This window comes from Physeter macrocephalus, chromosome 14 (genome assembly GCF_002837175.3).
Source record: "Physeter macrocephalus isolate SW-GA chromosome 14, ASM283717v5, whole genome shotgun sequence".
NCBI lineage: Eukaryota > Metazoa > Chordata > Mammalia > Artiodactyla > Physeteridae > Physeter > Physeter macrocephalus.
Genome location: NC_041227.1, coordinates 122,560,278 through 122,573,228, shown reverse-complemented (window position 1 = coordinate 122,573,228; position 12,951 = coordinate 122,560,278). Strand labels below are relative to the sequence as shown.

General features: G+C 47.3%; 1 protein-coding gene across 2 annotated transcripts in view; it reads left to right on the top strand.

Annotated features, from left to right (window-relative positions):
- The window catches only part of FOXK2 (forkhead box K2), a 71,589-nt gene that overhangs the window by 32,322 nt on the left and 26,316 nt on the right, over positions 1 to 12,951 (top strand). For both annotated transcript variants that reach the window (XM_024130060.3, XM_028499251.2), the window contains exon 2: positions 11,725 to 11,919. In XM_024130060.3, coding sequence (XP_023985828.1) covers positions 11,725 to 11,919 — 195 coding nt within the window. The remainder of the gene's footprint in view (positions 1 to 11,724; positions 11,920 to 12,951) is intronic.

The following is a 12,951-nucleotide window of genomic DNA, read 5'->3' as shown; positions in this document are numbered from 1 at the left end:
AATCATGCAGTGTGTACTCTTCAGTTTGGCTTTTTTTGATTAACATGTTTTTGAGATTCATCCATGTTGCTTCTTTGGGTACTTTTTTTTTGTTCTGTTTTGGTTTTGCAAATTTATTTATTTATTTTTGGCTGCACTGGGTCCTTGCTGCTGTGCGTGGGCTCTCTTTTTAGTTGCAGCAAGTGGGGGCCACTCCTCGCTGTGGTGTGCAGCCCTCTCATTAAGGTGGCCTTTCTTGCTGCGGAGCATGGGCTCTAGGTGCGCAGACTTCAGTAGTTGTGGCATATGGGCTCAGTAGTTGTGGCACATGGGCTCAGTAGTTGTGGCTCACAGGCTCCAGACCGCAGGCCCAGCAGTTGTGGCACACGGGCCTAGCTGCTCTGCAGCATGTGGGATCCTCCCGGACCAGGACTCAAACCTGTGTCCTCTGCATTGGCAGGTGGATTCTTCACCACTGCGCCACCAGGGAAGCCCCCAGTTTTTTCCTTTGTGATTGTTGAGTGGTAGTTGAGAAGTATCTTCTTGCATGGACTTAACATCATTGGTTGATCCATTCACCTGTTGCTGGACACCTGGGCCATTTCCAGGTTGAATTGTTACGCATCCTGCTGCTGTGAACATTCATGAAGGAGTCTGTGTGGACAGATGCTCTCATTTCTCTTTGTCAGATGCCTAAGAGTGGAATGGCTTTACTAAGAAGCCAACAGACTTTCCCAGAGCAGTCCCACCCTTTTATATTTCTGCCAGCAGTGTGGGAGAGTTCTAGTTGCTCTGTGACCTCATCAGCACTTGGTTTTGTCAGTTTTTTCATGTTAGCCATTCTGTGGGTGTGCAGTGGTATCTTATTGTGGTTTGACTTGCATTTTACTGATGACCAGTGATGTTGAGCATATTTTCATGTGCTTGTTAGCCATTTCTGTACTACTTTAGTGAAGGTCTCTTTGACCTTTTTTTTTTTTTTTTTTTTTTTTTTTTTTTTTTTTTTTTGCGGTACACGGGCCTCTCACTGTTGTGGCCTCTCCCGTTGCAGAGCACAGGCTCCGGATGTGCAGGCCCAGTGGCCATGGCTCACGGGCCCAGCCGCTCCGTGGCATGTGGGATCTTCCCGGACTGGGGCACGAACCCATGTCCCCTGCGTCAGCAGGTGGACTCTCAACCACTGCGCCACCAGGGAAGCCCTCTTTGACCATTTTTAATGGGTTGTGTTCTTATTAAATTTTAAGAATTCTTTGTATATCCTGAACACAAGTCATCTGTGAGCTATGTGTAATGACTATTTCTCCGATTCTGTCCCTTGCCTTTTCATTTCTTGATGATATATTAGTCATATGTTGACTCCTGCTTAATTTTTCACTTAAAAGTGTACGATCAAAAATATTTGGAGGCTACTGCTCTTCTGCATTGGCAGAAGGAATTGCTGTGAACTGGGGAGAGGAAGGAGGGAGCCCAGGCCCTGCCCCACGGCTTTGCTTATGAGTTCAGTCTGAGTCAGGTGTTCTGTTGGAGAGCCTACTTTGGTTTCATGTGAATGTTATTTGGGCAAGTTTGGGGTAATCTCAAGAGTAGTCCCACCTCAGAGGGGTAATTGCTTCTCTCTGAGCACCTACTGTATGCTCAGCATGATTGACTGTTTGCTGCTACCGTCAGCGACAGGGATGGAGGGCCCACCCAGCCATCTGCACCCAGAGCCGTGGGTGTGGTGGCTTGTGATCCAGGCAAGAGAGAGGGCTCATGGGATTATTTCTACAACTAGCGGAAATCTTTGTTAGTCTAGACCATGTTTTGAATGACTGAAAATTAAAGTAGAGTTTGTACTATGGTTTTTTATAAGACTGCTGGAAGCAGAAGGCATCACATTGACTACACTAATATCCAGTACTGCCTTCACCCTCAGCCTGGCATCAGGATTTTAAATGAGTGTGCTTCTCTGAGTCAGCCTTTCCCCCAACAGCAGATTGCCATGCAAAGTAGTAGATAAGGCAGCTCTTTCCAGTACCTTCATTAATGGAATCGCAGTGCAGTAAGTGGCCAACAGACAAAATTCTTCTCCAAGCCAAAGAAAAAACTCAGAAGCAGTTGTGAAGCTGCTGATCACATGTGTTGCTGGAAAACCCAACACCACCTCTCTAAATTGGGTCAGGAATGTTTCTGGAATCAAGGCTTCCTGGTCTGTGGGTACAAAAGCAGATCTGCCTATGGAAATGCACCATTTCCTAATATACTAGTGTCTTAGGATACAGGGCCAGCTCCATAATACATGGGGTCCAGTGCAAAATGAAAGTGTGGATTAAGAATGCTGCAAAAATCTCCCAAGGATATATTGTACAACAAAGGGAATATAGCCAATATTTTATAACTATAAATGGAACATAACCTTTAAAAATTGTGAATTGCCGTGTTATACACTGGAAACTTACATAATATTGTACATCAACTATACCTCGGTTTTTTAAGAAGCTGCAAAAAGCTTTTCATTTCTTTTGTGGTCTCTCTCTCTCAACCTGCTGCAGTATTTTTGTTGTTTAATATCAAGCTTTCTTAGTTAGAGGGGTACTCGTGGGGCAAGTGCAGACTCTCCCAGGTGCCCAAGGTGCCCCTGTCCAGGCCCCGTCCTGGACAGTGGGTGGTCGTGGAGGGGAGCGGGATGTGGGAGGCAAGATGTGTGTGAACTGAGCCTCCAGGCCCCAGGCTGTGGTCCTTTGACCCATTGGACCTCACTTACAAAACACAGACTCAGATAAAATGATTAAGGAGAAATTTCAAGGTGCTGGCTACGGAACATTCAGCCTCATCTGTGGGCCCTTCTGAGCACAACGCCTGTTTGACTCACTAACTAGCCACATGCCTACAGTGGCCCTGTCCACGCAGAAAAGCTTTGTTTCACGTGCTTTGTAGTTTCTAAGTCACCTCAAAGCTAAACATGCAGTGAAAGTGCTTCACTCAGATAAATCTCGCAGGGCCTGAGCCCAGGTTTCAGGTGTCTTATTGAATCAGGCTTTTGAGGCTCTGGTTAGAAGTTCATGCTAGGGACTTACCTGGTGGCGCAGTGGTTAAGAATCCTCCTGCCAATGCAGGGGACACGGGTTCGAGCCCTGGTCCAGGAAGATCCCACATGCCACAGAGCAACTAAGCCCGTGCGCCATAACTACTGAGCCTGCTTTGAGCCCGCCAGCCACAACTACTGAAGCCTGCGCGCCAACTACTGAGACCATGCGCCACAGCTACTGAAGCCCGTGCACTCTAGGCCCTGAGTGCCGCAACTACTGCCTGTGTGCTGCAACTACTGAAGCGTGCGTGCCTGGAGCCCGTGCTCTGCAACAAGAGAAGCCACCGCAATGAAGCCCGCACACCGCAACGAAGAGGAGCCTCCGCTCTCTGCAGCTAGAGAAAGCCGACGCGCAGCAACAAAGACCCAACGCAGACAAAAATAAATAAAAAATAAATTTTAAAAAGGAATAGCTTTATTATATATAAAAAAGAAATTCATGCTAAACCCAACAAAAACTATATAGTAACGTGGCCTCTTTTAATAAACACCATTGTGTTTCATGAGGTTTTTGTTTTTTTTTTGTGGTACGCGGGCCTCTCACTGTTGTGGCCTCTCCCGTTGCGGAGCACAGGCTCCGGACGCACAGGCTCAGCGGCCATGGCTCACGGGCCCAGCTGCTCCGCGGCATGTGGGATCTTCCCGGACCGGGGCACGAACCCGTGTCCCCTGCATCAGCAGGCAGATTCTCAACCACTGTGCCACCAGGGAAGCCCGTTTCATGAGTTTTATAGAATGTTTTAGCATTTTTCAGGGTAAGAAGTCAAGCTGAGGTAATAGGTGTTGCTTGAGGTTTACTGCAGAGGAGCAGCAGAGAAAAGTGTGGACTACTTAGGGTTTTGGGCTCCTTCCAGTATGGTCTTCATTGTCCTAACCTGTCTTATAGTGGGTCAGGCTGTCGACCTGTGACTTGTGCTCTTTAATAAGTGGCTGCTGGCCTCCCAAAGGCACCTCCTCTGAGGGGCAGCCCTCTCCTGAGCTGATGAGCTGCCCCTCCGCATACCCTCTTCTGGGGTGAAGGGAGCACCCGCCAGGCTCTGAGTGGCCCTTTCAGACCCATGGTGGTGGGAGCTCAGCGTGACCAGCGGGTAGGACTGACTGGTGGCGTGGCCACATTGCTCTTGGAGCCACAGAAAAGGCAGCCCCAGGTGGGGGAGTGATTTATGAGTTACTGACAAATGTGATTGATTAAGGGCTACAATTTATTAAAGGTTGTAGTAAAAGTTTTGATATTTCTGTCAAAAATTAGAGGAAACTAGTAGAAGAGAATGATCAAAGTGTATATATAGGCCCATTTAAAGTGCCTTTTTGGCTAAGTCCGCCTCAGGGTTTGGAAAGAAGAGGAATTTTTCTTCCATTTTTGCAAAAGATAAAAAAGAGGCATGGCTTGCCATCATAACTGAGTTGGGACCAGAGCCCATTGTTAAACTCCCACAATAGTGTTTCCTCCTGCAGGGTAATGCTTGCTTGAGTCCTGAAGGCTGTTTTCCACCAGACCTGCTGGTTGAGTTTCTTAGGCTCTTTCTCCTCTGTGATGTACCCTCTCACCACCGAGGACACCAAGTGTGTCTGTTCAGGTTTCAGGAGGGGCTGGTTGGACGTCCCCCTGGGATTATGGGTAACGGGCACCTCAGAGGTCATGTGTCCACTTAGCCATTGCACCCCCCAGCCTGTTCCTCATCCATCCGCATCTCAGTAACTGGTACCAACATTCTTAGTCACACAAGCCAGATGTGAAGCCAGTCATCCTGCGGTCTTCTCCCTTCTGTGCCCATACATATTGGTGGGTCATCAGGGCTGTTTATTTCCATCTCCCATATCAGTCAGATACCGTCTCATTTTCCTGTCCTCACTGCCTCACGTGGTGTGAGCACTGCACACCCTGGCTCCTTGGAAGCCTCCTCACTGGTTTCCTCATTTCGCCCCTTACCTCCCGATCCAGTCTTGGATGTAACTGTCCACACATTTCTTCAAATGCAGAAGATCCTGTTGCCTGCCTCCTTGGCAATCACTGCTGCTCATAGCAAGTCATCGATGGCCTCAGAGCACTGTCCACCCTGTGTGACATGTTATTTTTATTAACACAGTCTTTCCTTTGCCAATCCCGAGATTAAATGATCAGATTGTCTTCCCCTTCTTATTAGATTATCTTTGTCAGCTGTCACAGGTGAATGACAGAATAACTGGCCTCTCATTTCTTCCTTTGGAGGGCAGGTCAGCAGCTCAGCTAATGTCTCTGTGGCCAGTTGCATAGCCGAAAGGACTTGAAATGATTTTCCAGACATCCCTTGGGATTGCTAACACTAGGGAGGTGGTGGTGTGTGGGGAGGGTCCTCGCTGTAAGCCCTTCTGCCCATTGACCGCAGGTGTGGCCACGGAACTCGCTCCTTCTGTCTTTTCTCTCTGCCTTGGAACCAGCAGTATCCTCAGTGGAGCCACTGCATCAGCCTGGGCCCCAGAGTGAGGGAAACGTCGAGCAGAGCAGCCACAAGCAGCCACTTATGGGGTGGGTGGATGGTAGAAGCTAGACCCAGACCTTTGCTGTGAGCCACAGAGATCTTGGGCCGTTTGTAGAACAGCAGGGTTCAGCCTGTGCTGGCTGTCAGGACACTCAATGCTGTGCTCTAGGAACATGGTTGGGAGATACTGTTCTGTGTGAATATTGCTGTTTGTAGGATGGGACAAATCTTCTTCCCAGGAGAGAAGAAATCCAAAGTACAGAGTATGGTGTCACCACAAACCACAGCTTCTTGGGTCACAGTCTGGAAGCCCAGTGATGGGACGGTGTGTAGGTTTAACAGACATCAACTGTGTTGGGTGAATGTGAGGGCACAGATGTTAGGGTCACTTGTGTGAATGTGTCCATGACCCTGCCTGTGAACTCCAGAACTGGGGTTGTACTTCCCTGCTTAGCCCGAGGCTGACTGTCAGGGACAAAGAGACTCTGGAGGAGGGTCTGGAGTTGATAAGAATTGCAGTGAGGTGACATTTCATAACTGTGTCAGGTGTCCCACAAGATTGTCCTTGGAATTTGGTGGGATTCTGAAATGTATAGAAGACAGATAATAATGAGGGTGTGTCCCAGAGCAGGGCTCTCAGACTGTCTGTGGAGAAGGTCCAGTCTGAACAAGTAGAAGAGTGAGTGGTTTCCAAACACTCTGTCTATGCTCACCTTGTCATGGCTCATGACACAGTTCCTGGCCTGGCTCAGGCCCAGCGACACCTGGAGTGGCACAGCCTAGATCATCAAGCTTTGCATTGGACATCTTGAAAGTTTCCAGATTTTTTTCTTTTTTTTTGAAATTACTCAGACTTATAGAAAAGTTGAAAAAATAGAACAGAGATTCTCATTTTCCCAGATTCCCCAAATATTAACATTTATCACACTTGCTTCATTGCTCTGTTTTTTCCCTGAAAATTTTGAGAATAAGCTGCATACGTGATGCATTTTTACCTCTAAAGTATTTCCATGTGTATTTCCTAAAAAATTTTCTTCCATAACCACAGCCCAGGTACCAAAACCAATTAGCATTGATACAATACTGTGATGTAACCCACTGGCCTTAACTGGACTTAGCAATCGTTTACTGATGCCCTTTTTCTAGAGTCACATCACACATGCATTGAACTTTCCTCTCATTTGTGACTGTTCCTTGGCCTTTCTGTGTCTTCTATGTTGATTTTTTTTTTTTTTTTTTTTTTTAAAGAAGTAGGGTCATCTGCTGGGGGTGCGATAGGAAGTTAGCAGCTCATAGATTTAGGGAGCTGGAGAAAGTTGGGGTTTTTTGTTTGTGTTTATATATATATGTATTTATTTTAATATATATATATATTTATTCGTTCATTCATTCATTTGGCTGCGCTGGGTCTTAGCGGCATGCAGGATCTTTATTTGCAGCATGTGGGCTCTTAATTATGGCACGTGGGATCTAGTTCCCTGACCAGGGGTCAAACCCGAGCCCCCTGCATTGGGAGCATGGAGTCTTAACCACTGGACCACCAGGAAAGTCCCATTGTTTTGTAGAATGTTTGAGGACAGGCCAGTTGTTTTGTAGAATATTTGTCTGATGTTTCCTCTTGGTGAGATCTGGGTTTGTTATTTTTAGCAGGAAATCCAAAGGTGAGGCAGTGTCTTCTCAGTGCCCCACGGCAGGGACACTGTTGCTGCTTTGTGCCCTGGCCATGAGGGTGGCATCTGCAGGCCTTGTCCCATTAAACTTTCTAAAATACTCTTTAAAACTGAGGGACTCCAGAGTTATCCTAATAATGACTGAATCGCATTCAGACGTGTTTTTTTAAGTAGGTAGAAATGGAGTCCTCTTGTGGGGAGATTTTTCCAACTCAGGAAGTGTGTCTGAGTAATCTGTGCCACGACAGAGAAGGATGACAGGAGGCTGGGGGACATGGTGGCCCTCCCCGCCCAGGGCCTGCCGTCACTGTGGGTGCTGAGGTAGAAGGCTGCTCTGCTGCACTCACCTTTCCGAGTGGTGCTGTGGGGCCAGACCACTGTTCCTGCCTGTCTCGTCCTCTGTGGGGTAAAGGGTATGGGAGCCAACCTCTTCCTGAGGCCAGCTACACCTCTGAAGTGACCCAGTTGGACTTGGTTGTAGGGAATAGTTTGCCTAATTGGTTAATTGTTTGAACTTGCTTTGCATAGAGATATCACTAAATTTGATTTTCCGTTTGGTTGGAGACTTATTTCAATATGGCTTATTTCTGCCTAGCTGTATGATGTTAGTGTTGAAGTATTTGCAGCAAGGCCTGGCTTTGTATTGATATATAAAGAACAGGTCTTCAGGGACTTCCCTGGAGGCACAGTGGTTAAGAATCCGCCTACCAATGCAGGGGACACGGGTTCGAGCCCTGGTCTGGGAAGATCCCACATGCCGCAGAGCAACTAAGCCCGTGTGCGACAACTACTGAAACCTGCACGCCTAGAGCCCGTGCTCCACAACAAGAGAGGCCACCGCAAGGAGAAGCCCGCGCACCGCAACAAAGAGTAGCCCCCGCTCACTGCAACTAGAGAAAGCCCGGGCACAGCAGTGAAGACCCAGTGCAGCCAATAAATAAGTAAATAAAGAACAGGTCTTCAGAATCCTTAGAGCTTCTTTGTGAATCTGAAAATTCAGAGCTCTAGACCCAAGCCATTGGCTTGCATATCTCATTTTAAGAGTTTCCATTCCAACAAGAAAAATGCCTGTCACCAACTATAGGAGACTAAGAGAGGTGAATAAAAGGATATTTGCAACTCTGAATCCATATTAAAATTGTTAATGTTTATTCAAGTAAAAGAAACTTAGTTTTTATCAGGGTCCTTGCCTAAGTTTGAAACCATCAGCTGTTGTGTTGCTTCAGTTTTGATTTGTGGCTCAAGTTGTGCGACTTCTCAGAGGTGCTCAGTACCTGGTCATTTTTTGCTTAGGGGTTTGCCGTTCTGCTTTCTGCTGTCTGGTTTTTCTTATTGTTCATTTTAAAATCATTCCCTTTTCTCTGTTGTCATATTTCTCAGAGTTCTCATAAACAGATGCATATTTTTATACTGAGCTTTATTTCAGATCTTTCAGGATCAGTTAAAGTATTTTTAAAGAGCACACGGTGTTAGGTATTGTGATGGTACGAAGCAGTGTGAGACCCGGGCAGCATGCTCTTAGTTTCCCAAATCAGTATAGTATCTTTTAGGCTCTTGGACCCTTTCCATGACCTGAAGTGCTTCATGGAAACGAGGACCAGCGTGCCCAGACGTAACAGCCTCTTGGTGGTGGTGTGGGGGAGACAGAGGTCTGACACTCACCTTGCTTTGTCTGCTGTTTTAATGTTTTGCTCCTCTTTTTACTTTTGTGAAACAATTCATTAAAATTATCCCACTATTTTTTTTTAACATGTTGGGTACTGTGGGCTGGGCTACCTAGTCTCTGTAATTAAGCTTTGTTTATTTTATTTCTTTTTGGCTGTGTGGCATGTGGGACCTTAGTTCCCTGACCAGGGATCCAACCTGGGCCCCCTGCAGTAGAAGTGTGGAGTCGTAACCACTGGATCGCCAGGGAAGTCCCTATCCCACTGTTTTTTATTTCTAGCTTAGAAAAGTCAAGCAGTGGCCATTCACATTCCCTAAAGGGGAACAAGGATTTCATCACTAATGGAACTCCATAGAAAACTCAAACGCCATTTTGATATATTTTGCTTTGAATGTTACCTACATAGAAAAATCGGTTATAATTATAACAGGGGTGCCCATGTAATCACAACCCAGGTAAAGAAGTACGCCATTGTTAACCCAAAAGTATAGGAAATGTGCTGTGAACTCCCTGACATGTTATCAGCATTTTACCAATTTCTGTATCTACCTACAGATGGCTTTTTTTATTTAAAAAACAAAAACAAAAAACTCTTTATTGAAGTATACTACATATACAGAAGAGTGTATGTTTCATACATGCGTAACTCGATGAATTTTCACTAATAGGAACTCACCCATGTAATCATAACTCAGATTAAAAAACAGAAAGTTACCAGACTACCTGGGTAGCTTTTAAATGTGTTTCATGGCTTATACACGTATGAGAAGTTCACGCTTAGATGCAAACAGAGATACCATTTTCACCTGACAAGGGGGTGGGGTTAGTGGCAGTGTCCACTGATGGCCAGGACACTCACATGCTGTCGGTCAGAGGCTGTCAGCAGGTGGCCTGCCAGTGCCTTGCGTTGCTTTAGATGCCCTCTGTGCCCTTGGAACCTGAGGTTTATGGATGGCGCCTGTGCCGTGGAGACAATTGTTGTCTTTAATTGGAAACTTTGGGAATGGGATACAAAGGAAGGAAGTCCTTCATGTGGTGGTGGCAAGCCCTGAAGGCAGCACTCAGCCATCTGTGCGAACAGATCCTGTGGGTGACACTGAGGGAACATGCAGACTGAGGGCCAACATGCAGGGTGTGGTCCTATTTTGTGGAAAGCAGAAATAAACCCCGGGAGACATGTAGGTACCCCTTGGGGGAGGGAGGAGTCCCATTCTCACATTCCCGTGTTGGAATTGTGCACAGTGCTTTGTTGCTTCCGTGGCACATGGAGGACAGGCAGGTGGGTGTGCTGCTCCTCTGGTTCAGTCTGGGCTTCTGTGAGTGCCCAGGTGATGACGGAACAAACAACACAGTAGATGGCGAGTGTCCAACTGTGGGAAAAGCAAGTACTATTGACATCTTACAGTGGGGCTGAAGTAGTTTGGTTTTTTCATTTTAATAAACATTTGAGTGTTTGATAAATATTTGAATTAATCCTCATGGCACTCTCAGAGATAGATGCTGTCATCTGTTCTGTGGATGAGGAAACAGGCACAGAGAGGTAACTGCTGTGCAGGATCAGATGCCCTCGTGCTGGGTGACGATGCTTGTTCTAACAGCCTGGCCTTCCTGGTGAACAATGACTATCGCCTGAGGACAGGGGCTCGGGAACTACAAATGGGAGGAAAAGGAGGAAACTTCCTTACTCCCATAATTGTTATATATATTGTGCTAGAAATTAAGGCCAGTGGTGTCTTAATCCCCTTCTTTTCTAGGCCTGGAGTTGATTATTCAAATCTCGTGCTAGCGACAAGGGGCAGCTGCAGTTGTGGGCTTCCCATTTGTTGTATTCATGTGATTTGCTTGTTTTAATTACCTTTTTAATGTATGAAACTGGGCACTTGTTCATTAATTCCAACAAGTGTGTACTGAGGGCCTTCTCTGTATATACCAGGGACTCTTCTGGTCTCCAGGTTATAGCAGTGAACTGAGCTTTGTTCTAATGGAGGTTGTATCCTATTGGGGTGACAACAAGCAAAAGTGGGATAACATGGACTCATGTGGCCAGAGTGAAATGAAGAACAGGGCAGCAAGGGGAGGGTGTGGGGCGGTAAGGAAACCCTTGGATAGGCAGCTGAGGGGTGGGAGGGGACCCCTGGGTGGTGAGCAAGGGGAGGAACGGACAAGAGGCAAGGATGTGGGGTCTGACCCACGGTGGGGTGGGGGCCTCTGGGGTATTAAAGTGGAGGGAGGACAGCATGAGAGAAGGACCTCGAGAAGGAAAGGGCTGTGCCCCGAGGGCAGAAGAGACAGAGGCTGGCCTTTTTGTATCTTTGAACACCACATGCAGATCTTGCTGTTTTAGAAACACCCTGGCTTACTGGCTGCAGACAGACTAGAGTGGGAACCTGAGAGAAGGGCTGGGCAAGAGATGTCATCAGAGGTAAGCAAGTGAGGGGCGTGCCTGGGGCACCTCCTCCTTGTGATGGGACCTCCATGCACTGTGGGGTTAGCAGCATTCCTGCCTGGCCTCCACCTTCTCAGTGCCAAGAGCACATCTCCAGATCCCAAGCCTGTCTCCAGACCCTACCCAGTGTAGATTAAGTGGTATTTGAGTCTTTTTTGAGTCTCCTCTCCCTTTTTTTTTTTTTTCCTGTTGAGCTGGTCTAAATGATGTTTTTGCTTACTAGTGTTTTTAAATCATGTGATGCCTCCTTTGTGTTTCACTCATTAATCGACTTGTAACATGTGAGGTGAACTTGAAGTGGGCTTCTCTCCGACTTTTCCACACAAGTCGAGGCTCCAGTATGTTTGGGGACACTCGGGCTCTGTGACCTGTTGTGGGTGAGGCATCCTGCCCACCGATTGGCAGATGGGCACTGACAGTTGGCTTTTCTTTTTTAGGTGCACGTTCAGGTTCCCGAGCACAAATATCAAGATCACGTTCACTGCCCTGTCCAGCGAGAAGAGGGAGAAACAGGAAGCGCCCGAGTCCCCCGTGAAGCCCGTGCAGGCTCACATCTCGCCGCTGACCATCAACATTCCAGACACCATGGCCCACCTCATCAGCCCCCTCCCCTCCCCCACAGGAACCATCAGGTACACAGCAGCTTCCATGGTAGACGGGGTCACTGTGGGGTCAGGGTGTGCATGTGCCAAGGTGGACATGACCCTGTCCAAATTTCAGTCCTTGCCTCTTGCCGTGGGACATTCAGAAGCCATCGTACGTCACAGTAGTGGGCAGCAGCACACAGCGACATCTTCTCCCTTCCCTGGTGCTGACCTACATGGAGAGGGAGATGTTGAGGGCACTTAAAATATTGTTTAGTTTCTGAGCACTGTTTGCTCTTAGTTTCCTGCATATGAAACACAGTTCCCAAATGTTCCTTGTTTTCACTTGTGGATTATTTTGAGTGTACGTTTAAAGGATAGATGATTTGTCTTATTGGTCTAAAGTGTGAGGTGGGTTTTCAGTTGCATTTTGAGTTTTTTGGTTTGCTACAATTTCATGCAAATTCTGATGACTTGCACTTTGGATTACTGAGTTTGACCACAGTGAGGTGACAAACTTCTTTTTGTCCTGATGTCCTAAGAGAGACTGGGAGCCTCAGGAAGTGGAGGGTGGTGCCTTCAAGGCGTGCTCTCCACTGCATAACCCAGTGCAAGATGGTCATGTTCTGCCGCGCTTTCAGGGGGGCAGTAGCTGAGGGTCAGATCAGGAATTGCCCGGGACCAGCAGGCGTGACCCTAGGACAGGGCTCAGATGGTCGGTCCTCCTGTGTTCTGTTGGGTCTTAGAAGAGTGAAGTATGTATTCAGGCATCTTCTTCCATGTGAGTAATGTTAGACTTAGGTACAAAAGGAACACATTTGCTTCTCTTGAGAGCCAAGCTCCTACTGTCCAGGTGTGTCCACAGGGCATGGCTGGCAGGCAGAGAAGGCCTTGCCTCGTCCACTGGGACTGACCCCTACATGTAGCAGAGCAAGGAGGGCACAGAGGGAACACTGGCAGCTCTGGGTTGTAGCTTTCAGTCGGACACTTCTGTTTCTTATCTTAAAAACCAACATGGAGGGGCTTCCCTGGTGGCGCAGTGGTTGAGAGTCCGCCTGCCGATGCAGGGGACACGAGTTC